General features: G+C 40.6%; 1 protein-coding gene across 2 annotated transcripts in view; it reads right to left on the minus strand.

The window, feature by feature from the left end:
• Positions 1-26,570, minus strand: part of FAM81A (family with sequence similarity 81 member A) — a 114,597-nt gene that overhangs the window by 9,505 nt on the left and 78,522 nt on the right. For both annotated transcript variants that reach the window (XM_066276170.1, XM_066276171.1), the window contains exons 4-6: positions 25,191-25,309; positions 14,057-14,186; positions 12,050-12,156 (exon numbers count right to left, since the gene is read on the minus strand). In XM_066276170.1, coding sequence (XP_066132267.1) covers positions 12,050-12,156; positions 14,057-14,186; positions 25,191-25,309 — 356 coding nt within the window. The remainder of the gene's footprint in view (positions 1-12,049; positions 12,157-14,056; positions 14,187-25,190; positions 25,310-26,570) is intronic.

Below are 26,570 nucleotides of genomic sequence, written 5' to 3' on the forward strand. Positions count from 1 at the left end.
TGCCCCTCCCCCTCCCCCTAACTCTCTCCCTCCCTCCCTCCCATGTCCTCCCTCCCCCCCCCCCACCCTTGATAACCACCACACTCTTGTCCATGTCTCTTAGTCTCATTTTTATGTTCCACCAATGTATGGAATCATGTAGTTCTTGTTTTTTTCTGATTTGCTTATTTCACTCCTTATAATGTTATCAAGATCCCACCATTTTGCTGTAAATGATCTGATGTCATCATTTCTTATGGCTGAGTAGTATTCCATAGTGTATATGTGCCACATCTTCTTTATCCAGTCTTCTATTGAAGGGCTTTTTGGTTGTTTCCATGTCTTGGCCACTGTGAACAGTGCTGCAATGAACATGGGGCTACATGTGTCTTCACGTATCAATGTTTCTGAGGTTTTGGGGTATATACCCAGTAGAGGGATTGCTGGGTCATAAGGTAGTTCTATTTGCAGTTTTTTGAGGAACCACCATACTTTCCTCCATAATGGTTGTACTACTTTACAGTCCCACCAACAGTGAATGAGGGTTCCTTTTTCTCCACAGCCTCTCCAACATTTGCTATTACCCGTCTTGTTGATAATAGCTAATCTAACAGGGGTGAGGTGGTATCTCATTGTAGTTTTGATTTGCATTTCTCTAATAACTAATGAAGCTGAGCATCTTTTCATATATCTGTTGGCCATTTGTATCTCTTCCTGGGAGAAGTGTCTGTTCATGTCCTCTTCCCATTTTTTTATTGGATTGCTTGTTTGTTTGTTGTTGAGTTTTATGAGTTCTTTGTAAATTTTGGATATTAGGCCCTTATCTGAGCTGTCGTTTGAAAATATCAGTTCCCATATAGTTGGCTGTCTGTTTATTTTGATATCAGTTTCTCTTGCTGAGCAAAAACTTTTAATTCTGATGTAGTCCCATTCATTTATCTTTGCCTTCACTTCTCTTGCCATTGGAGTCAAGTTCATAAAATGTTCTTTAAAACCCAGGTCCATGATTTTAGTACCTATGTCTTCTTCTATGTACTTTATTGTTTCAGGTCTTATATTTAGGTCTTTGATCCATTTTGAATTAATTTTAGTACACGAGGACAGGCTGTAGTCGAGTTTCATTCTTTTGCGTGTGGCTTTCCAGTTTTCCCAACACCATTTGTTGAAGAGGCTTTCTTTTCTCCATTGTGTGTTTGTTGTTGGCCCCTTTATCAAAGATTATTTGACCATATATATGTGGTTTTATTTCTGGGCTTTCTATTCTGTTCCATTGGTCTGAGTGTCTATTTTTTTGCCAATACCATGCTGTTTTGATTATCGTGGCCCTATAATATAGTTTAAAGTCAGGTATTGTAATGCCCCCAGCTTCATTCTTTTTCCTTAGGATTGTTTTGGCTATTCGGGGTTTTTTATAGTTCCATATAAATCTGATGATTTTTTGTTCCATTTCTTTAAAAAATCTCATAGGGATTTTGATGGGAATTGCATTGAATTTGTATATTGCTTTGGGTAATATGGCCATTTTGATTATATTTATTCTTCCTATCCAAGAACAAGGAATATTTTTCCATCTCATTGTATCTTTTTCGATTTCCCTTAACAATGCTTTGTAATTTTCATTATATAGGTCCTTTACGTTCTTTGTTATGTTTATTCCTAGGTATTTTATTTTTTTTTGTTGCAATCGTGAAGGGGATTATTTTTTTGAGTTCGTTTTCTAATATTTCATTGTTGGCATATAGAAAGGCTATGGACTTTTGTATGTTAATTTTGTATCCTGCGACCTTACTGTATTGGTTTATTGTTTCTAATAATCTTTTTGTGGAGTCCTTCGGGTTTTCGATGTATAGGATCATATCATCAGCAAAAAGTGATAGCTTTACTTCTTCTTTTCCGATATGGATGCCTTTTATTTCTTTGTCTTGTCTGATTGCTCTGGCCAGAACTTCTAGCACCACGTTGAATAAGAGTGGAGAGAGTGGACAACCCTGTCTTGTTCCTGATTTAAGGTAGAAAGTCCTCAGTTTTATGCCGTTTAATAGGATGTTGGCTGATGGTTTATCATATATGGCCTTTATCATGTTGAGATATTTTCCTTCTATACCCATTTTGTTGAGAGTCTTAAACATAAAATTGTGTTGTATTTTATCAAAAGCCTTTTCTGCATCTATTGATAAGATCATGTGGTTTTTGTTCTTTGTTTTGTTGATATGGTGTATTACGTTAACCGTTTTGCGTATGTTGAACCATCCTTGTGATTCTGGGATGAATCCCACTTGATCATGATGTATTATTTTTTTAATATGTTGTTGTATTCGGTTTGCCAGTATTTTGTTTAGTATTTTAGCATCTGTATTCATTAGAGATATTGGTCTGTAGTTTTCTTTTTTTGTGCCATCCTTGCCAGGTTTTGGTATGAGGGTTATGTTGGCCTCATAAAACGTGTTTGGAAGTATTGCTTCTTCTTCAATTTTTTGGAAGACTTTGAGTAGAATAGGAACCAAGTCTTCTTTGAATGTTTGATAGAATTCACTAGTATAACCGTCTGGGCCTGGACTTTTATTTTTGGGGAGATTTTTAATAGTTTTTTCTATTTCCTCCCTGCTGATTGGTCTGTTTAGGCTTTCTGCTTCTTCATGACTCAGTCTAGGAAGGTTGTATTGTTCTAGGAATTTATCCATTTCTTCTAGGTTGTTGTATTTGGTGGCATATAATTTTTCATAGTATTCTACAATAATTCTTTGTATTTCTATGATGTCTGTGGTGATCTCTCCTCTTTCATTTTGGATTTTATTTATTTGAGTCCTGTGTCTTTTTTCCTTGGTGAGTCTTGCCAAGGGTTTGTCAATTTTGTTGATCTTTTCAAAGAACCAGCTCCTTGTTTTATTGATTTTTTCTATAGTTTTTCTGTTCTCTATTTCATTTATTTCTGCTCTGATTTTTATTATCTCCTTTCTTCGGCTGGTTTTGGGTTGTCTTTGTTCTTCTTTTTCTAGTTCCTTAAGGTGTGAAGTTAAGTGGTTTACTTCGGTTCTCTCTTGTTTGTTCATATAGGCCTGAAGTGATATGAACTTTCCTCTTATTACTGCTTTTGCTGCATCCCAGAGATTCTGATATGTCGTATTTTCGTTTTCATTTGTCTGTATATATCTTTTGATTTCTGCACTTATTTCTTCTTTGACCCATTCATTTTTTAGAAGTATGTTGTTTAGTTTCCACATTTTTGTGGGTTTTTCCCCCTCTTTTTTGCAGTTGAATTCTAGTTTCAAGGCTTTATGATCAGAAAATATGCTTGGTACAATTTCAATTTTTCTAAATTTGCTGATATTGTCTTTGTGGCCCAACATATGGTCAATTCTTGAGAATGTTCCATGTACACTAGAGAAAAATGTATACTCTGTCGCTTTGGGATGAAGTGTCCTGTAGATGTCTATCATATCCAGGTGTTCTAGTATTTCGTTTAAGGCCACTATATCTTTATTGATTCTCTGTTTGGATGACCGATCTAGAGCCGTCAGCGGTGTATTGAGGTCTCCAAGTATGATTGTATTTTTGTTAGTTTTTGTTTTAAGGTCAATAAGTAGCTGTCTTATATATTTTGGTGCTCCTTGGTTTGGTGCATATATATTAAGGATTGTTATGTCTTCTTGATTCAACTTCCCCTTAATCATTATGAAATGACCATTTTTGTCTCTGAGTACTTTTTCTGTCTTGTAGTCAGCATTATTAGAAATGAGTATTGCTACGCCTGCTTTTTTTTGGGTGTTGTTTGCTTGGAGTATTGTTTTCCAGCCTTTCACTTTGAATTTGTTTTTATCCTTGTTGCTTAGATGTGTTTCTTGTAGGCAGCATATAGTTGGATTTTCTTTTTTAATCCATTCTGCTACTCTGTGTCTTTTTATTGGTAAGTTTAATCCATTTACATTTAGTGTAATTATTGACACTTGTGGGTTCCCTACTGCCATTTTATAAATTGCTTTCTGTTAGTTTTGTATCTAGTTTGATTCTTCTCTTTTGTTTTTCTATCATTTGTTTTTGTTTGTTTGTGTTCCATACTTCTTTCCTCTGTTGCTACCTTTTTTAAGTCAAGTGTTTTTGTGGTGGTTTTTTTAAGGGTGGTTACCATTAAGTAATGAAAAGGGTACCTACCATATTCATTGTAGTACCCTATCTTATAAGTATTTCTGCACTTCATCATCCTTTGCTACTGGTAATCTCCATCCTCTCCCCCCTTTTTTTCCTTTGTTGTCACAGTTTAAGTTTGGTTTTATTGTGTTCTTGGTGGAGCTGTTACTTGTGGTGTTGTTTTCTTTTGTTCTTTGAATCTGGTTGGAAAACCCCCCTTAGTATTTCCTGGAGTGGGGGCTTTCTGTTGATAAATTCTCTCATCTTTTCTGTATTTGTGAATGTTTTTATATCTCCTTCATACTTGAAGGATAGCTTTGATGGGTATAGTATTCTTGGCTGAAAGTTCCTCTCTTTCAGGGCTTTAAATATTGGGGTCCACTCTCTTCTAGCTTGTAGAGTTTCTGCTGAGAAATCTGATGATAATCTAATAGGCCTTCCTTTATATGTTGTACTCTTCTTTTCCCTGGCTGCCTTGAGAATTTTTTCTTTGTCATTGGTTTGTGTCATCTTTATTATGATGTGCCTTGGAGTGGGTTTGTTGGGGTTAAGAAAACTTGGTGTTCTGTTTGCTTCTTGAATTTGAGGCTTTAGTTCCTTCCACAGGCTTGGGAAGTTCTCGTCTATTATTTGTTTGAGTATATTCTCCATTCCATTTTCTTTCTCTTCTCCCTCTGATATACCTATTATTCTTATGTTATTCTTTCTGATGGAGTCAGACAATTCCTGTAGGGCTTTCTCGTTTTTTATTATTTTTGAGTCTCTTTCTTCTTCTCTCTGTTGTGCCTCAAGTTGTTTGTCTTCTATTTCACTAATCCTATCTTCAATCTGGGCTGTTCTGTTAGCTAAGCTTGTTACCTCGTTTTTCAGCTCGTGAATTGAGTTTTTCATTTCTGTTTGATTTGTTTTTATAGTTTCAATTTCCTTGGTAATATATTCTTTGTGTTCATTGAGTTGTTTTCTGATCTCCCTATATTGCCTTTCTGTGTTTTCTTGTATATCTCTGAGTATTTTTAAGATTTCTATTTTAAATTCTCTGTCATTTAGCTCCAAGGCTTCCAATATGTTAAGTCTTTTCTCCATAGATTTTTCCACATCTATTTGTGTTACCTCTCTTTCTTTTGTATCCATAATATTCGATTTCCTCTTTCTTATCGGCATCTGAGGGTGGTCTTATTGATAGCACACGGGCGCACTCCCTGGCGGCTTGAATGAGCGTCGCTGCGGTAGCTTCCTCCACACCCTCGTCTCTCAGATTCAAGTGATAACAGTCCTTTTGCTTTCAGTTTGTGTGGAACTCCGGAATGCTCTGAGGATAAATTTTTCTGTTTCTAGTTGATAAATTTGTTGTGATTTAGGGGAGAGCTGTCGGACGCGCTTCTCACGGCGCCATTTCCGTGACGTCACTCCCATTTGTTGAGAATCTTTATCATGAAAAGATGTTAAAATGCTTCTTCTGCATCTATTGAGATGATCATATAATTTTTATATTTTATTTTGTTAATATGGTGTATCACTTTGATTGAACAGTGAATATGGAACCATCCTTGCATCCCAGGGATAAATCCCATTTGATCATGATATACAATCCTTTTAATGTACTATTGAATTTGGTTTGCTACTCTTTTGTTGAGCATTTTTGTATCTATGTTCATCAGGGATATTTTCTTATAGTATCTATATGTGGCTTTGGCATCAGGACAATGCTGGCCTCATAAATCGAGTTTGGAAGTATTCCCTCCTCTTCAACATTTTAGACAAGTTTGAAATTATTGCCATTAATCCTTCTTTAAATGTTTGGTAGAATTCACCCATAAAGCCATTTGGTACTGGGCTTTTACTTGTCAGGAGGTTTTTGATTACTGATTCAATCTTCTTACCCATTATTGGTCTATTCAGATTTTCTATTTCTTCCTCATTCAGTCTTGGTAGGTTATGTTTCCAGAAGTTGATAGATTTTTTTTGTTATCCAATTTGTGGGCATATACGTAATTGTTCATAGTAGTTTCTTATAATCCTTTGCATTTCTATGGTATCAACTGCAATGTTACCTCTCTCATTTTTAACTTTATTTACTTGAGTCTTCTTTTTTTCTTGGTGAGCCTAGCTAAATTTTGTCTATTTGTTTTATCTTTCAAACAAACCAACAATTAGTTTTGCTTGTTTTTCCCATTGTTTTTTGAATGTTTTCTACTCTGTATTTCATTTATTTCTAGCTTAAGCTTTATTATTTCTTTCTCCTGCTATTTTTGAGGTTAGTTTGTTATTCTTTTTCTAATTTCTTATGGTATAAGTTTGGTTTTTTATTTGATATCTTCCTTTTTTCATAATGTGGACATTTAGCATCATAAACTTTCCTCACAGAACTGCTTTTGCTGCATCCCTTCAGGTTTGGTATATTGTGTTTCCATTTTCATTTATTTCAAGATTTTGATCTTTGACACACTGATTATTCATGGGTTATTTAATTTCCAGTTTTCCTCCTGTTACTGATTTTTTTTAATAGAGAGAGAGACACACAGGAAAGGAGAGAGAAGGGAAGAGAAAAATGAGAAGTGTCAACTCATAGTTGCATCACTTTAGTTGTTCATTGATTGCTTTGACTGGGGAAGGGGGCTCAAGCTGAGCCAGAGACCCCTTTCTCAAGCCAGCAACCTTGGACTCAAGCCAACAACCTTGGGCTTCAAGCTAGTGATGTTGGGCTCAAACAAGTAACCCTGGGCTCAAGCCAGTGACTATAAACTTCCAGCCAGTGATCTTGGGATCATGTCAATGATCCTGCATTCAAGCCAGTGACCCTACACTCAAGCTGGCAAGCCCATACTCAAGCTGATGAACCCACACTCTAGTCAGTGACCTCGGGGTTTCAAACTGGGGCTCCTCAGCATCCTGAGCCAACATCCAATTCAGTATGCCACCACCAGTCAGGCTTTCTGCTATTGATTTCTAATTTTATGCTATTATGGTAAAAAAAAAAAAAAAAGGTACTTGGTTTTATTTCAATCTTTAATCTGTCAAGACTTATTTTGTGGCACCTGACCAGGTGGTCGTGCAGCGGATAGAGCATTGGCCTGGGATGCTAAAGATCCAGGTTCAAGGCCCCAAGGTTGCCAGGTTGAGCCCAGGGTCACTGGCTTGAGTAAGGGATCACTGGCTCAGCTGGAGCCCCCTGGTCAAGGCACATATAAAAGAGCAATCAATAAACAACTAAGGTGCTACAACAACAAGTTGATGCTTTTCATCTCTCTTCCTCATGTCTATCTGTCCCTGTCTGTCCACCACCACCCTCGTTAAAAAAAAAAAAAAAGACTTATTTTGTGGCTAACATGATCTAGCCTAGAGAATGCTATGTGTGTGCACTTAGGAAGAATATGTATTCTGCTGCTGTTGGATGGAATGTTCTGTATATGCCCATAAGGTCTCTAGTTGGGCAGAGCTGCTGTCCATGCCCTGAGGTAGTGGGGACCACTGGCTGAGCTCCATGTCCAGGCGGGGCTACTGGGTGAGCTGCAGTCCTGTAGAGCCACTAATAAAGCTCTGCAATTACCTCTGGCTGGGTGGGGTTGCAGGCTGTGTTCCCTGGCAGGGTGGTGCTGCCAGTTGGGTTCCATGATTGGGCAGGGCTGCAGGCTGGGCTCCACAACTGCACACGATCAGCTGGGGTCCCAAGCTGTGCTCCCCAGCAATGTTGCCACTAGCTGCACTCCAAGTTCAGGCAGGGCTAGCAGCTGGGATTCATGATCAAACAGGGTCTCAGGCTATGCTCCATAATTTAGCAGGCTACTGGTTGTGCTCCACTGTTGAGTGAGGTCACTGGCCAGGCTCCCTGGCCAGGCAGGGTGACCAGCTGTTGTGTGGAGCTGGCAGCTGTGCTCTGTGGTTGGGTGGAGTTTTTGTCTGGGTTTCCCAGTCAGGTAGGACTATAGGCCATGTTCTGCTTTTGGGCAGGATTGTTGACTGAGTTCCCTGCCTGGGCAAGGCATTGCTCAACAATCAGGCAGAGTCATAGGCTGGGCTCCAGGGATGCCTGTGCTCACTGCTCAGGCCCACTGGTCAGGTGTAGTCAGGGGTTACAGATTTTCTTTTCTTTTCCTTTATTTTTTTTGGTGAGAGACAGACAGGAAGGGAGAGAGATGAGAAGCATCAATTCTTTGTTGAAAGTCCTTAGTTGTTCATTGATTGCTTTCTCATATGTTCCTTGACGGGGGGGCTACAGCAGAGCGAGTGACCCCTTGCTTGAGCCAGCAACCTTAGGCTCACACCAGTGACCTTAGGCTTTAAGTCAGCGACCTTTGGGCTCAAGCCAGCAACCACGGGGTCATGTCTATGATTCCATACTCAAGCCAGCGACCTCACACTCAAACCAGATGAGCCCGTGCTCAAGCCAGTGACCTCGGGGTTGTTTTGAACCTGAGTCCTCAGCATCCCAAGCCAATGATCTATCTACTGTGCCACCACCTGGTCAGGCACAGCTTTTATTTTCAATTATTACATTTTGCAGTTCTATTTGGTTAGTTTAATTCTGACTGGTCATTTTTTATAATCTCTTATCTCTTAGTCATACTTTCAAAATATGTATGTGTGTGCGTATAAATATATATACATATACATACACATACACACATATACACGTGTATACTTATTTTCTCCAATAATTCCTATATATGCAGTGCTTTTTATTGTTTCTTCTGACTGGCTCCCTTATGTGGCTTTTCCCTCGTGTTGTTTTACAGTATTTGATGTGAATTTATTTCTCGTACCTTCCTTTGTCTGTGGGAAGACTTGAAGACCGAGAATCTGCATTTGCTTTTGTCGGGAATCGCAGGCCCTTACCAAATCAGGATCATTCTAAGATAATATCCACTGTGCTTTCTTCAAGCCAGTTGGGTCAAGCGAATTATAGTTCTAAATCCACATGAAGGTTGTGTTGTGATCCTGAATTTTCAAGAAATATCTTTTACTCCTCTACCCAGAGCCCAGATTTAAATGGGTAAGTTCCCTTACGATCTCTTTGTGGAACGAGATTTTTCCTAGTTCACCCAACCAGGGCTTCACCTGCTGGGTCTCCAGCCCATCCTTCCACCTGACATAGGCCCTGGGCGTTGTTTCCTTTCCCTGTGAACAGTCTTTGTGTTCAGACTTCTAGACTTTAAATTGTAGGGAGAAAAATAAAGATGTTCATGTCTAGTAACTACACTGCTCACAGAAATGAGGGGATGAAGGGACGTGCAGATACTCCAGTACTTTCAGCCTTTTGTATAGTGCATTTTCACCAATAAAGTAAAAGTTGGTTTTGCATCTTATTTGCATAATCAAACAACTTCCTTTGACATGTCGTTTGCTTTTCTGATGTTCTTGTTTAATAAAAAAAATCAGGCCTGACCTGTGGTGGCGCAGTGGGATAAAGCGTCGACCTGGAACACTGAGGTCGCCGGTTCGAAACCTTGGGCTTGCCTGGTCAAGGCACATATGGGAGTTGATGCTTCCTGCTCCTCCCCCTTCTCTCTTTCTCTGTCTCTCTCTCACACTCCTCTCTCTCTAAGAAAATCAATAAATAAAATATTTTAAAAATAAAAATAAAAAATAAAAAATAAAAAAAATCAAATGCTTCTTTTATTAATCACTTCATATTAATTTTGAAGTATCCCCTAATATTTGTGAGCAGTATAATAATATCCCCTAAGTTAATAATTCACAGAAGAAAAAAATACTAAGATGTTTATTTTCTTTCTGTGTGATCAAAGAAAGAGGATTGGAGGGATCTTTCAGTACTTGGCCAGCTTGTAGGTTCTATGAAAAATGGTGACATAACTCAATAATTATATAAATACAGACAATTAAAAGAAAGGAAACATGGTTTTTGCAAGTAAATTCCTGTTAAATTGGCAATAACCTGAAATAGCATTAAACAAGGAGGCACGAGATGTCAGGACCGGAAAAATAATTTATACTTTCCACAGGCTGCTAACAAAGTTCCATACTGTAGTCATCTTAAAAAATATATTAAGTCAAATATACATATTTTTTCTTTATCTTTTTAGCAAGAAAGAGAGAAACAGAGACAGACAGGCAGGAATGGAGATGAGATGCATCAACTTGTAGTTGCATCACTTTAGTTGTTCACTGATTGCTTCTCATATGTGACTGGGGGCTCAAGCTGAGCCAGTGACCCCTTGCTCAAGCCAGTGACCTTGGGCTCAAGCAAGCAACCATGGGGTCATGTCTATGATCCTACTCTCAAGCTGGTGACCCTGCGCTCAAGCTGGTGAGCCCACGCTCAAGTTAGTGACCTCAGGGTTTCGAACCTGGGTTCTCAGCATCCCAGATCTACACTTTATCCACTGCGCCACAACCTGATAAGGCTCAAATATATATATATATATATATATATATATATATATATATATATACACACACACACACACACACACACACACACACACACACACAGTCAATATTGGCTCTGCTTTGGCAGGAAAATGCCAAGCTCATGCAGCTTCATGATAAGAAAAGGTGTATGGCTTCATAATTGAGCAGAAGAGCAGCAAATGAGTTTTAGGTGAGCAAGTACTCTAAAAGGTCACTATGTGAAAGTATAACAAATGATAGGGCACTAACTAAATAGCTCAAAGTCACCCTCATGCAGACCTTTCCCATCTAGACTACTGAAACAGTGCTCGCTAGCTGACATCTCCATCCCTGCTTTGGCCCCTTGCGATCTATTTCCAACTATAATCGAGGCTATTGAAAAAATTATATACATATCACTTCATCTGCTTAAAATCTTCCAATGGCCCCTGATGGCTGTAGTGATAGAAACAGAAGTTCTGCCTGGAAGGTTCACAAGGTCCAGCACATTGGACCACCCTCCCTCCAGCCCCTGTCTCTTTTCTAGCCCTCGCTTCCCCCTCCTTTTCTGTCCCAGCCACCTTAGTCATCCTGAGTTTCTATATGCCACGTTTCTCCCCAGATAGGCTATCCTCTCCTCTGGGTTCTTACCTCACTCTTTATCTAGTGAATTCCATTCATCCTTCATCTCTTACTTCACACCTCACCTCCTCCAGAAGCCCTGCAACCAAGCCTCTATCACTCACTCTCCTAGCACCATTCTATGAGCTTCCTGTGGCCGCCGTGACAAATGACCACAAACTTAGTGGCTAAAAACAACACATACATTTTCTTCTAGTTCTGAAGGCCACAGGTCTCAAATCAGTTTCCCTGGACTGACGCTGGGGCGTGAGCAGAGGTTGTTCCTTCTGGGGGCTCTGAGAGCAGAATCGCTTTCTCGCCTTCTTCAGCTTCCATGGCTGTGGCCCCTTCCTGCATCTTTAAAAGCACATCACTGCAACCTCTGCTTCGGTGTCACATGGTCTTCTTTCTTGACTCTGACCTTCCTGCCTCCCTCTCACAAGGACTCTAAGGGTGACGCTGAGTTGACTCAAATAACCCAGGATAATTTACTCACTTTATAATCTTAATTGCATATGCAAAGTCCTTTTTTGCCATGCAATGCTCCATATTCACAAGGGTTATATGGTGGCATTTAGCTTACCACACCATGTCCCTCTTCTTTGAAGCACTTATCACCATTAGTAATAATATAGCAAATGCTTATTTTAGTCATTATTGAATTAATGCTCAACAACTCCCTAGACTATAAACTATACAAGGATAAGAACAGAGTCTGTTTCTCATCATTAATGATCCTCAGCACCTAGGCCAGTGCTCAAATATTTATTGAGTGAAAAAATAAATTACTATCCAACCGCAAAAAAACAAAAATTAGGAGGGTGAAATGACAGCATGCTACATGGATATTTTCCTTTGAACTTCCAGTATTGTTTTCACTTTGCGCAACAAATAAAAACTAAGAGGAAAAAATTGTTGTATTGAATAAATTCATAAAGAACTTCTACCATAAAGTGTTTATAAATTGATTACTTACTTAGTATCCAAAAGCTGAAGCTGGTGGTTACTATCTCTGTGGGACATCTTCAGTTTGGTGCTTTGCTCTGATATTGACAAGTCCACTCTGTTCAAAAGCTGAGAAATCTGGAAAAGAGACTTCGCTTCTAATATCACATCAAACCTTTTCAGAGGTCATTTCAGAAAACATTTAGTAAGCTATATTCTAGACCAGTGGTAGTCAACCTGGTCCCTACTGCCCACTAGTGGGCATTCCAACTTTCATGGTGGGTGGTAGCGGAGCAACCAAAGTATAAATAAAAAGATAGATTTAACTATAGTAAGTTGTTTTATAATGATTTATTCTGCCAAAATAAATCTTAGCGAAAATCCAACATAAAGTACTTGACTTTGTAAGTAATTATTATTATATGCTTTAACTTGCTGTAACTCTGCTTTATAAATTTTATAAAGTAAAGTTACTTCTCTACTTTATAAATCACCATTACTGTGGAACCAGTAGGTGGTTAGAAAATTTTCCTACTAACAGAGATATAAAAGTGGGCAGTAGGTATAAAAAGGTTGACTACCCCTGTTCTAGACTAATGGCATGAAGCTTCAGTCTAACTTAATACGTTCATGGAGGCGTTCACTTTAGCTTTCCACATCTGTTTTCTTTCATGCGCACCCATCAAAAACCAAGACCAGCAGCCCTGCCAAAATATTGGTTATGCACTGAGCACTTAACTTTACATTTCTCTGATGAGCAAGCCCAGTTTCTAGCCAGGAATGCTATTTCCACCTGCTGACACAAAATATACTTACTTTTATCCTGAAATTTCGACCACTAATGTAGCTGCTAGTCATAGAGAATGGGATTCTTATCGCTTACAAAATCCATTAAGGTCCCAGATTTACCTCCGTATTGTTAAGTCACCAGAAAACATAATGTGTAAACCAAATCCCTCCTATGTTTTTCACCCACCGCCTCACCCATTTCCTTTGTCTTTTTACTAACATTTAACATAATGTTAGTGCTACATGACATGTCCTTATTTTCTGCAATTATGATGTTCCATGTGCCTTACTTAAAGATTCACAGAACAAGTGTTTATCAGATCCAGAACAAGTAAGAAGTATATCTCTTTTTATGGATCTCTAGATGTATTTTACTCAGCTTGGCTACCAAAAAGCTTAATATTTCCTTAATTTTTATTTTCTGATGTAATAAACATAACCTCACTCGTCTTCTGATAAAAATTATTGGATTTGTCATTTTATTCTTCTTTACGTGGTTGTATAATATCTGTTTTTCTCACAAGTATATTTAGATGCTTACTGGATGTATGTAGTTAGGACACAAGTATTTTTAATTCAGTAAGTTGACTAAGTTGACCAGATGCCCTGTTTCACTGGCATAGTCCTTCTTGAAATGAGGAACAGCAAGTAGAGCACATACTGTGGGTTAGGTCCTAGGAATGGAAGGCCCCATCATGGCAAAGGGAAAGTTTTAAGTGGCCAAAAAATAAGCTGGGAAATGCCAGGAAATTTCGCTTTGTGAAATTAATCTGTGAATGTCAAGGGACGATACTCTAAAAATCCATTAGCCAGCCTATTATTGTCTAGCTTTGTCCTAATTTTTCCCCACACATAGACTATGGGATGAGGCAGCACATACAATGAGACCCGTGAAATCCAGCAACTTTTCTCAAACCCCAAATTGGGACAACTGGCATGTAAAAGAATGCTGATCTCCTACCTGTGTGAGAAGTAGGTTTGGAATTATAATTTAGAATTTTTGGAATATATTGTTTTAAGAATGAGACGAAAGAATCTTTGAAATTAGGACTGTACCAAAAAATCTTGGTGGTTTGGTTGCCATGCTCATGAAGCGCCATTCCAACGACACAGAAGAAAGGAAGAAGCAAAGTGGATGATGCCTACACTGGGAGCCCCAGTGGTGTCTCCTGTAAGAGACAGTCAGCACCACACGGCTCCTCACTGAGGACACCACCCCTTCCACACGGCTACTGGACACAGGCCATACCTGCCCCTCTGCATCTTTGATTTTTGTTTCCAAGATAAGTTTGGCAGCTTGCTGTTCTTTGTTCAAGTGCTGAAGTCCCTCGTAGGTCGTTTTGTGCTCTGCGGACAGTCTGGCTATGCTGGCATCACACCTGTCCGGGCAAACAACAAAGCTAATACTTATTTAAGTTTAAAAACAAGTGCTAAGGCTTCCTTACATGCTATAACATGCATGATGCCACTCAGAAACGGCATCATGAGTCATTCTTTTTAACAGAGGTTTGGATTAATTCAGAGAGCTGCCCTTACTATGGTTTTTAAATTAGGTCACAGGGATGTGCTTAGTAAGACCAGAGATGCAAACATCCATGGGTCAGAGGCTTTACAATGCTCAACTACAAAACCACATCTGCAGTAAGAGGCCAATTACAAAAAGCCTACAGAGTGTGCCGGATGTGGTTTGTCATACTCCAGAACCACATCCCTTTGATCCCACTCCAGAACCACCTCTGCCCTTTCAAGTTTGGAGCCTCTTTAAATTTTGGAGGCAAATTCTACCACACTGGAAAGTGCTCCTCTTAATCTTTTACCAAATCACCAAAGGCTTGTATGCTTTGAGTGGGGTTCAGAGCAGGGGAAGGCCCTGGAGCTGCTCCCAGCTGCCACGAGAGTGACCCTGCCCCTTGGACCTTACAACTCAGCAGTTCCAGTGGTGCTCAAAGTATCAGCGGCAGGTAAGCTGTGGATAAGCCTCTGTCTAGACTTAATAGAAGAGTCACAGAATGGACCAGAGGGATTTAAAGTACCCTGTTCCAACACAATCATTCCTGCTTTGAGAAGCGGCTACTGGCTTGCTATTGGGCTCTAATAGAGACTCCATGCCAAATCATGGGATATTAAGTGACCATCAATCTGGGAAGTCTATCACAAATACCAAGCCAAACAGGTGGGCACTGAGCAGCACTCCATCTTTGAAGGGCAGGGGTGTATACAGACATTAAGCTTGAACAGGTCAGAAAGGCATAAGTAAATGACATGAGCCCAGACTCTGACGGCACCTAGTCCTGCTACTGTGTCAGCTTCCCTTCAACTCACATCTGGACTCTTGAGGAGTTTTTGATAACCAAGTAGACTGAGGGAGAAAAAAGTCAGACCTGATTTACAGATGGCCACATCTTCTAGAAGACTGCTGACACTTAAAAGCCCACTCAGGAGTGGTCCTAAGGGTATTACAGAAGGGAAACCCTCACAGTAGGCAGAACTTCAAAAAATATATCTGGGAGTTCATTTTGCCTAGGCTAAGAGATAGCCAGACATTCGTGGGAATTAACTAATGGTGACAGAATTAGAAAAAACATTTTGGAAGATCAGTGACAAGGGGAAACAACTATACAAATGGGTCACTCAGAATTGACACAGCAGTCTTACTCTGTATATCATTGGGGCACAGGTCCCCAGACTGCACGTCCCAGTTCTCCTTACCAGCATGGCTCTGATTTAGATTCCACCAATGAGAGGCACCTCATTTGGAAGATTTGGAAGGCAGAAAAGAAGGAGAGGCCCTTTTTCTCTTCTGGCTGCAGCAGGCACAGACATATGGGTAAATGTCGACATGAAGTTTATCTTAGGTTTAAGTTGGCTCCTTTAAATCCAGAGCCCCTTCAAAACTCAAATTCCCCTCACCCAACTTCCTACTAGGGCTCAAAACAGAACATTCTTATCCCCCACAGTGAGGTTGTAGTTAATTTGCTTGCTATTCTCTCTCTTAAATGGCTTCCTGATGTTCACTTTGAAATGTAGCAAAAAGTGGACCTTTGCAGGAGTGTTAGGGAAAGCTTACATTGGGGAGGGACCTGACCATTAGGGGAGTTTAAATCACAGTAGTTGTTTGTGGAAGCCTAGCCACAGGCTTAGGGATGCTAGGCCCCAGCTGTTCTTAAGAGATACCTGACCTCTTGGTTGTCTTCAAGATTTACCAAGGACATGAGCAAAACACACGCTGATTAGGCCTGTGCTACATCAGAAAGAACTTGTGTTTCTGCAGCTGAATCCCCCTCTTCATCATCAAGTCAGTGACCAAGCCACAGACCCGATATGCTAACCTGAGTAAGTCCAGGTGCAGGCAACCCCATGCCAGCAAATGCCTGAAGTAACCTTTATATCTAACACTCCCTCCCGCAGCTCAGGGCTGACACCCTTTGCTGGTCTCAGCCTGCTTGCATCCAGGCGCTTTTAAAATAAACTTTCCTCTTGGAACACACTAGCCTCGTATCTTTGGTTTGGCCAGTGGTTTCTGCCTTTCCGTTTACAGCCTCTTCCAGGCCCACTCCCGAAAATCATTTACTTCTGTGCTGTCAGCAGCTAAGATGACCAATGGTTCCTTTCTTTGATGCTCACATCTTCTATATAAAATACAGTATAGTAGAAACTTTATCTGTCCAGTTCATATACTGTACTATCTAGAAATGAAAAAAAAACACCTTTTTTGCCACTACTACCAAAATGTTATTCAGCTTATCTGTATATTTTCCTATTATTGATGGAGATTGCATTTGACATCTTGTTCATTATCCTTCTGAGTCAGACAAATCAGCTCAGAAGATTGTTTAGAAACTTGCTGAACAAGTCATTACAAATACATACAAAGAAGAACAAGCCTATGGCCAGTCACACTTATGTAAATCAGCAGTCTACAATCATCATCAAAGCACTGGGAATGTTTTCTTTGAGAAATATATCTGCATTGAGACCTGAACAAGATTTATCTACTATTCTGTAAATGATTTACATACTAAAAAAAGTCTCATCCTAGCCCTGGCCGGTTGGCTCAGCGGTAGAGCGTCGGCCTAGCGTGCGGAGGACCCGGGTTCGATTCCCGGCCAGGGCACACAGGAGAAGCGCCCATTTGCTTCTCCACCCCTCCGCCGCGCTTTCCTCTCTGTCTCTCTCTTCCCCTCCCGCAGCCAAGGTTCCATTGGAGCAAAGATGGCCCGGGCGCTGGGGATGGCTCTGTGGCCTCTGCCTCAGGCGCTAGAGTGGCTCTGGTCGCAACATGGCGACGCCCAGGATGGGCAGAGCATCGCCCCCTGGTGGGCAGAGCGTCGCCCCTGGTGGGCGTGCCGGGTGGATCCCGGTCGGGCGCATGCGGGAGTCTGTCTGACTGTCTCTCCCTGTTTCCAGCTTCAGAAAAATGAAAAAAAAAAAAAAAGTCTCATCCTAGAATATTTGCAATCAACAATTAAAAACAGCATACTAATTAACAAAAGCTTGATTATATATACCTCCAGAAGCTAGAGACAATAAACTATTATATATACATTTATAGTTTATAAGCCATGAATAAAGACTAGAGAACATGCCAGTGCTTGGTAGGCTTTCTAATAAGCTATAATATTTAACCAATTTAGTAATCACTATGTATTAAAATGTTGTAAATAGAAACTACTACCTGGTCTTTCAGTTAAATAGGGTGGATAACTCACATGCCCTTATATGGGCACCCTCCTGAAAATCTATTAGGATGATACCAGATGAATTTTTTTAAAAAGGGAGTATAAACCCAAAGGGCAAAAAAGAGAAGAGTAAGTGGAAAGCAGACAGATGGTACAGAAGATAGAGCAAAGCATATGTTTTGCTATAGCTGGTGTTAGAAGCTGGCTGGGACTCTGTAGCTGAAAACCAACAGCAGTAAGAAGAAATTTTAGTTCCCACAGGCCACGAAGGGCAAGAACTGGCTCCACTCATAACCAGGGTAACTGAAACCAGACAGAGACCTGAGTGGAGCTCCACTAACTATGAAAAACATTAAAAAAAAAAGTGGATCAATGAGTTTAAAATAAATATATTTAAGATACTAAAAAAAAAAAAATCAAAGATAGATTAACATCCATCAAGAGAACGCTAAATAGCTAAATTAGTAAACAAAAACAGGCAGAGATGAAAGAACAAGTGTATAAAAGAGAAAAAATTAAAAATCTTGGGAACAAACAACACAGTTGTCTTAACAGCCTTCACAAACTCGACTTTAGATATAACCAAAGATAAAATCAGTGAATTAGAAGATAGTAGCAAGGAGCTCACTCAGAATGTAGGGAAGATAGACAGAGATCCAAAACATGAAAAATAGTATCAAAACAAGGAGAACAAGTAAAGAGATGGTAACATCAGTGAAGAGGAGCTGAAGAGTTCCAAAACAAGGAAATGAAGAGAAGGACAGAGAAGCAATATTTAAGGTGTGAGTGCTGGCAATGTCATAAAACTGAAGAAAGCCATTAGTTTTCAACTATTTAATGAATACAAAGTAGGATAACTAAAAATAAATAGAGCCTGGGGAGATTCAGATAACCCATGATAAAGATAAAAATCTTAAAAGTTACCAGAGACTAAAGACCGTTAAACTACCAAAATCAGACTGTAAGACAGCACACAACAGATATCAGAAGACAACAGATATCACAAGATGATGGAGAAATATCTTTTAAGAACTGAATGAAGCCCTAGCTGTTTAGGTCAGTCGACTGGAACATCATCCCACGAAGACAAGGTTACAGCTTTGGTCCTGGGTCAAGGTGTGTACAGGAGGCAACCAATGTGTGCACAGCTGGTCTCTCAATCTCTCTCTCTCTTCCCCCCTCACTCGCTCCCTCCCTTCCTCTCTCTGCCTCTCTAAAATCAATAAAAAAAAAATGTGTTGGTATCCTTTAAAAAATATTATAAAAAATGAATTGAATAAAAATAACCTGCCATTCAAGAATAAATGAAAAATAAAATAAAGACGTGCCTGACCAGGTGGTGGCGCAGTGGATAGAACATCAACCTGGGACACTGAGGACCCAGGATCGAAACCCCCAGGTTGCTGGCTCATCAGCTTGAGCACGGGTTCACCAGTTTGAGAGCGCGGTCGCTGGCTTGAGCGTGGGATCATAGACATGACCCCATGGTTGTTAGCTTGAGCCCAAAGATCGCTAGCTTGAGCCCAAGGTCACTGGCTTGAGCAAGGGGTCACTCACTCTGCTGTAGCCCCCCCTGGTTTAGGCACATATGAGAAAGCAATCAATGAACAACTAAGGTGCCGCAATGAAGAATTGATACTTTTCATCTCTCCCCCTCCTGTCTGTCTGTCCCTGTCTGTCCCTCTCTCTGATTCCTTCTCTGTCTCTTGTCAAAAATTTAAAAAATTAAAAATTTTTTTAAAAAGATAAAGATAGTTTCAGAAATACAAAGATTAAGAAATATATTTCTCATAGCCCATATGGAAGGCGTCACTAAAAAAGGTACTTCAGTAATAAGCACAGGGATCCAGAGATAAGGAATGGGATGCAAAAAACAATGGCGAGCAAACTGAGAAAACCACTGGAAAATTTAATTTATTAGAGATGCTGAAGAAAGTAAGCTACCGTTTCAATTATTCCAAACTTCTTAAGGCCTTACTTGGTGTTGACTCATATTTTCTATAAGTTGAACAACTTGATTAGTTCAGTAATTTTGTTAAAACGCTACAATTTTTTTTTAAAGCAATAGCCTGACTGGTGGTAGCACAATGGATAGAAAGTCAGCCTAGGACACAGGTCCTGGGTTGAAAACCCCCGAGGTCACCAGCCTTGAGCACAGGGTCACCAACTTGAGCACAGGCTATTCCGACTTGAGTGTAGGGTTGCTGGCTTGAGTGTGGAATCAACATGATCCTATGGTCACTGGCTCACTGGAGCCCCCCCCGGTCAAGGCACATATGTATGAGAAAGCAGTCAATGAACAACTAAGATGCCGCAACAAAGAATTGATGCTTCTCATCTCTTTCCCTTCCTGTCTGTCTGTCCCTTTCTGTCTCTCTCTCCCTCTCGCTTAAAGAAAAAAAAAAAAAGATTAAAGAAAGAACCAATGAATGCATAAATAAGTGGAGCAACAAATCAATGTTTCTCTCTCTTTCTCTGTCTCTCTCTCTCTCTTTCCCCTCTCTCTAAAATCAGTAAATGTATAATTTTAAAAATTAAAGAGAAACACTCATAAAAGACAGCCTTGCACTGTGACATAGCTGCATATGTGCTCAATACCTTTAAACAAAAATTTGCACTGAATCTGACCAGTTGTCCTATTTCATCCTTTATGTTTTCTAGAGAATCCAAATATTCCCTTTTCCAGTCTTCTGGCAGCTATCTCCCAGTACACTTCCTAGTTGTGGCCATCAGGTGGCAGAATGACTCTATTTCTTGGTCAACAGATCAATGAAAGACAGTCAAAAGTCCAACAGAGTCCCCAAAGGTCTAGCAACAGATATGACTTGGACAACATACTTAAGCAGAACTTCTCTTACAGCTTGTGGGTGGCGGCATAGCACACCAAAAGCAATGCCATTTAAAATATTTTCTCATCTTATATAATCATCAACATACGTATATGTGTGTGATGATGACAGAGGTATTGCATATGCATAGCATTAAGCCCTTATGTGCTGGCAACAATTTAATTGAAGCAGAACATAGAGTAATTTATATTCTAGGGCACTGTCAAAACAGTAGAGCGGTATGCTAGCAATTAGTAGAGCCTAAGATTTGGGTGTAGTAGCAGAGGCAGACAGATTAATAGAAGATCAGGGAAAGAGACAAAGAAAGCCTTGCTAAAACCACCAGCATCGCAGGCTGACTTTGTACCTACTGAGGAGTGACATCTGAGGCTTCCTATTAAGGAGGATATAGACATCACTAAAATAGTCCGGCCAAGTCATTAAACAAACAAACAACAATAAAATCAAACCCAAGTGTGTGTGTCAGCACACCAGATTACAACAATCTATTGCCTAAAATGTCCTGTTATTAACCAAAATTCTGAGACATGCAAAGAAACAGGAAAATGTGAACTATACACAGCGGGGAAAGCAGACAAAAGAAGCTGCCTGTGAGAGAGCAGGTGTTCAATTTAAAAGACAAAAATTCAAGGCAGTCATTATAAATACAGAATATCAAAGAAATAAAAGAAACATGCTTTTAAAAGCAAAACAAGGTTACAATGACAATGTCTCATGAAACAGAGGATATGAATAAAGAGAAAAAGATTTTTTGAGAGAGAGAGTGAGAGACAGACAGGAAGGGAGAGAGATGAGAAGCATCAACTGGTAGTTCTGCCACTTTAGTTGTTCATTGATTGCTGTCTCATGTGCTTTGAGCAGAGAGAGGGGGCTCCAGATAAACCAGTGACCCCTTGCTCAAGCCAGCAACCTTGGGCTTCATGCCAGTGACCTTTGGGCTCAAGCCAATGACCAGGGGGTCATGTCTATGATCCCACGCTCAAGCCATCAATCACATGCTCAAGCCAGATGAGACCGCATTCAAGCCGGCGACCTCAGGGTTTCAAAGCTGGGTCCTCAGTGTCCCAGGTTGACACACTATCCGCTGCACCACCACCTGGTCAGGCAAGAGATAGAAATATATTTTTTAAAAAACAACCAAATGATCCCAATTAAGAATATGAAAGCAGAATTGGAAAAAAAATGTTCAGATATCTGATAAGAGAATTGCATCTGGAATATATAAAGAGCTGCAACTCAATAATAAAAAGACAAATAACCCAATTTTAAAATGGGCAAAGGATCTGAATAAACAGTTCTCCAAAGAAGAGATGCAAATCACCAGTAAGTACATTAAATGATTCAACATCATTAGTCATTAAGGGAAATGTAAATCAAACCACAAGATGCCACTTCATACCCACTAGGTTGGCTACAATCAAAAGGACATATAAATGTTGGAGAGAATGTGGAGAAATCAGAGCCCTCATACACAGCTGCTGGCAACGTAAGATGGTTCAGCCACTTTGGAAAAGAATCTGTTCCGTTCCTCAAAAGGTTAAATAAGTTATTGTATTACTCAACAGTTACACTCTTTTTTTTTTTTTTTTTTTTTTGCATTTTTCTGAAGCTGGAAACAGGGAGAGACAGTCAGACAGACTCCCGCATGCGCCCGACCGGGATCCACCCGGCACGCCCACCAGGGGCGATGCTCTGCCCACCAGGGGGCGATGCTCTGCCCATCCTGGGCGTCGCCATGTTGCGACCAGAGCCACTCTAGCGCCTGAGGCAGAGGCCACAGAGCCATCCCCAGCGCCGGGGCCATCTTTGCTCCAATGGAGCCTTGGCTGCGGGAGGGGAAGAGAGAGACAGAGAGGAAAGCGCGGCGGAGGGGTGGAGAAGCAAATGGGCGCTTCTCCTGTGTGCCCTGGCCGGGAATCGAACCCCCGGTCCTCCGCACACTAGGCCGACGCTCTACCACTGAGCCAACCGGCCAGGGCAACAGTTACACTCTTAGCTATATAAATAAATGCAAGAGAAATAAAAACATATAACCACACAAAAACTACATGAATGTTCAGAACAGCATTATTTATGATAGACAAAAAATCTTTAATCTGATGTCAAATGTTATCTGTTTGCTTTTTTCTTTGCACCTGGCTTGCTTACTTTGCAAGAACTTGCTCATCTGCCTTAGTATCCAGATAATTCTCTAACCATGCAAACAGACCTCCAAGACGAAAGTGGATGTGGCCATTGAACCTTGAGAAAATTAAGAAGACAGGGCAAAAATGGAACAAGATTCCAGTAAAAAGATGAAAGCTAAACTTTTTGAACTCTGAGTTAGGGAGGAATGGGAAACTCTGAGAAAGTCTATTTTAGGGTGTGCTATGCCCAGTGGGGGTAAGGGTATCTCTCACCTCCAGGGTAAAATTGCCTTTGCCCCTCTTAGCCGGATCTACAGGAGAGGTATCAGGGCCTGTTTCCTACCAACTGCTTTACCAATGGATCCAAAATACAATGAAATAAATCTGAAGTAATATAGCAGCCTAGTAATTTAAGAACATCACTTAAAATGTTCATACATTTTTCCTTCAATACAATCACAAAATCATTGCAAGAAAGCCAAATTTTTTATTTCACATGAGTTTATTTCAAAAATTAAAGTCTCATGGCCATTTATAGGGGAAAGACAAATATAAAACAAAGCAAAAACATGTGGTACTCACAACACACTTTTTCATTGTTTCAGAGTAAAAGTATGTTACAATGAAGGAACAAGCTGGGTAGAGTAGTTAATAAAAAACTGCAGGGAAAAAATGTAAATTTTCTAAAAGTATTTCAAGATAATTTATCCGTGATGTAATTAGAACCAGGATAATTTCACTGCTGAGCATAATTTCTCTGTTGCTGCCCCTGAAATAACAATAACAGCTCCCATTTGCTATTTGTTTATTTGTTCCATGAACTGCACTCAGCCTCTGACATATATTGGCTCACTTACTCTTCATTTGCAACTAAAGTGCCTGAGATCTCAAAGCTCTTCTGTAGCCCCTACTCTGCCCTGCAGCTCTTACGTTCTTCTAACTCCTCACTGTTCTGAAAGCTATAACTGAGCTGGGGCTTGTTTTAAGCCAATCTCCACAGAAAGGATTCCGTTTTTTTTTTCCCCATCCTACTACAGTGATTTTCTAGATCATTCATTCATCCAAACAAACATTTATGGAGTATCTACTGTTTTCCAGGGACTGTTCCCAGACACTTGAGCTACATAAATAAAAGATGGTACTCCACCCCAAGACAGTGAAGACAATAGAGATATTCAATAGAACAGAGAATGCTAGGGGGCTCAGGAGGGTGGGGTATCAGGGAAAACTTCCTGGAGGAGGTGACATTTGAACAGGATTTTAAAGGCTGACTAGAAGTTAGAAAAGAAGGGGAAAGGCATTCTGGGTTTAAGACAGCATGTGCAAAGGCACTGAAATAGGAGAGCATTGCCCCTTCAGGAAATATATAAGCAGTTGATCACTACTGAAAGGTATAGTGCAAGGCTATAAAGAGGTGAGGAAGTCAGCAGGGTTTCTGTCCATTAAGGATCATACTAAGGAGATTAGTGTTCACGTGGAAGAAGATAGAAAACCAATCAAAAGTAGTCAACCAAGCCTCCATTTAATCTCTGCTACTAGACTGACATTCATCCAGTAGACCCAAATACACATGCCCAACATTCCAGGCCCTTCGGGTGTGTGCACGAACACCTCCTCACACTACCACTCTCTGCTCCAAGGAGGCCTTGGATCCTGAGTCCCTTCTCTCTATTCCCACCCCTCGCAAACCACTCAACTTCCCCGCAGGCTGATTCAAATTGCCTATGAACCCCACATAGACATATACAGCTCCTGTATAGACATATGCTTGACTCTTAACAGCAGCAGAGGGCAGAAGAGGCCCTCAAACACTTTAGGGACTATTGGCATTTCCAAGGAACTCCCAGGTAGTACACTGCGGGTCCAGTGAGTACAATCTGAGTAGTGAGGGGCTAGGACAGCACTCTGCATACTATGTAAGGGGAAACAGCTCTTTCTAAAATTTCCAATCTACCCTGGACTGACACGTTTAGAAAATAAAATGAAAACATACTTATTAATATTGTAATAACTATGCATAGTATCAGGTGGGTACTAGACTTATTGGGGTATAAAGATGGCTAATCAATCGCCTGACCTATGGGGGCACAGTGCATCAAGCATCAACCTGGAACACTGAGGTTGCCAGTTCAAAACCTTGGGCTTGCCTAGTTAAGGTACATATGGGAGTTGATGCTTCCTGCTCCTCCCCCTTCTCTCTCTCTCTCTGTCTCTCTTCTTTAAAATGAATAAATAAATAAATAAAAATAAAAAAGATGGCTAATCACTATATTGTACAAAGGAATATAATATTGTATGTCAACTGAAATTGAAGAATAATTTAATAATAAATGAATTATAAGAACTAAATTCAATAAAAAGGAAAAAATAAATTAAAAAATGAAAACAGACAACACACAAAAAATTAAATTTTTTAAATGCCATGCAAAATATAAGTCCCAACTTTGCATTATTGGATTCAATAAATTTACCCTGCCAAATGACACTGGTCAGCTGGGCTCTCCCACCATCTCTCTCCATGCACACAACTCCCATTGCAGAAGCACAAGAAATCATGGCACGCTCACATCTAGGTCTAACGGCCGCTGTTACATTTTATGGGCAAAGAGGGGATGTACGAGAAGAATGCAAAGAATTTGCTTTGGGGCTTCATGAATATATTCCCCACTAAAATGAAGTTTATGAAAAATAGCTTTGAGGAGTGGAGTCCCAAACATTTGGCCTCCTACCTGGCCACTCTCCCTCGAAGATCTCCCAAACCCGACAGCTGACGCAACTCCAGAGTCTTTAAGGCAGAATTAGTTCCATAGCTAATGTTGTCCCGGGCACGGATCTGCTCCTGGAGGACCTAGGCAACACAAAAATCCACATGGGAGTCATCTGAGTGTTTACATGATGCCACAAAACCATTTTAAGTAAGACTATTTGGTCCTGGCTGGTTTGCTCAGTGCTAGAGCATCAGCTTGATGTGTGGATGACCCAGGTTCGATTCCAAGTCAGGCACACAGGAGGTGACCATTTGGTTCTCCACCCCTCCCCTCCCCCTTCTCTCTCTCTCTTCCCCTCCCGTGGCCATGGCTCGATTGGTTTAAGTGCATGGGCCCTAGGCACTGAGGATGGCTCTGTGGAGCTTCCGCATCAGATGTTAAAAATACCTCACTTGCAAGCATGGCCCCAGATGGGCAGAGCATGGCCCCAGACAGGGGCTGCTGGGTGGATCCGGGTCAGGGCGCATGCGGGAGTCTATCTCTCAATCTTCCCTCCTCTCATTGGAAAAGGAAGAAAAAAAAAAAGGATATTTAACTCCTTTTGTAAGAGGCCCCTTTCTAACTGTCACCTGACATATACAGAGAAACGGGGGCTTAGACAGAGAGAGAGACCTTAGGGATTCCACCCACACCGGGCCCCTTAATTTACCAATACCAACACTGACACTCGGATGTCAAACGAGTTGATGGAGGTCTAGCTGCAGAAGAGTCGAAGCCCAGACCAGAACCCTGGACTCTTGGTATGCAGTTCAGAGCTCTTTCTACCAACTACAGGATGTTTTTTGATAGTTATTGTTTTAGGTGAATAATCCTTACATTTATTAAGAAGTAATAAATCAAAGGCAAGGAGGGCATCAGACAGAAGAGTCCAAATTCTGGTTCCTCCAGGTGTGTGATCCTGACCAAGGATGTAAGTTCTCTGAGCTTCCTTTTCCTCATCTGTTCACAGGAATGACGACTATACTCATAAGGCCACTGTGACTATTACATAAGATACACATAAAGCACTTAGCACAGTGCCTGGTACACAGTAAACAGAACAAATGCTAATCTTCTAGTAATTATTCGATGGCAATATTTATACTGGAATGGCAGAAGGGTGTCTCATGGGAAATACATGCCATCCTGGGAAACCTTCAAAGGAATGATGGAGATGATGAGGACATCCCTGGGGTTTACTGAGCATGTACTGGCAGGTGCTGGCATGCACCAAACCGACACATGTCCCCTGCGAGGGAGGTACTCGGGATGCTCATGTGACCCACAAGTTAGTGAGGCACAAACAGCTGAAATGATGTGCCCAAAGTCACATGGGTAGCAAGTGGCTAGCCAGGTCTCTGC

This window comes from Saccopteryx bilineata, chromosome 4 (genome assembly GCF_036850765.1).
Source record: "Saccopteryx bilineata isolate mSacBil1 chromosome 4, mSacBil1_pri_phased_curated, whole genome shotgun sequence".
In the NCBI taxonomy this organism is placed as follows: domain Eukaryota; kingdom Metazoa; phylum Chordata; class Mammalia; order Chiroptera; family Emballonuridae; genus Saccopteryx; species Saccopteryx bilineata.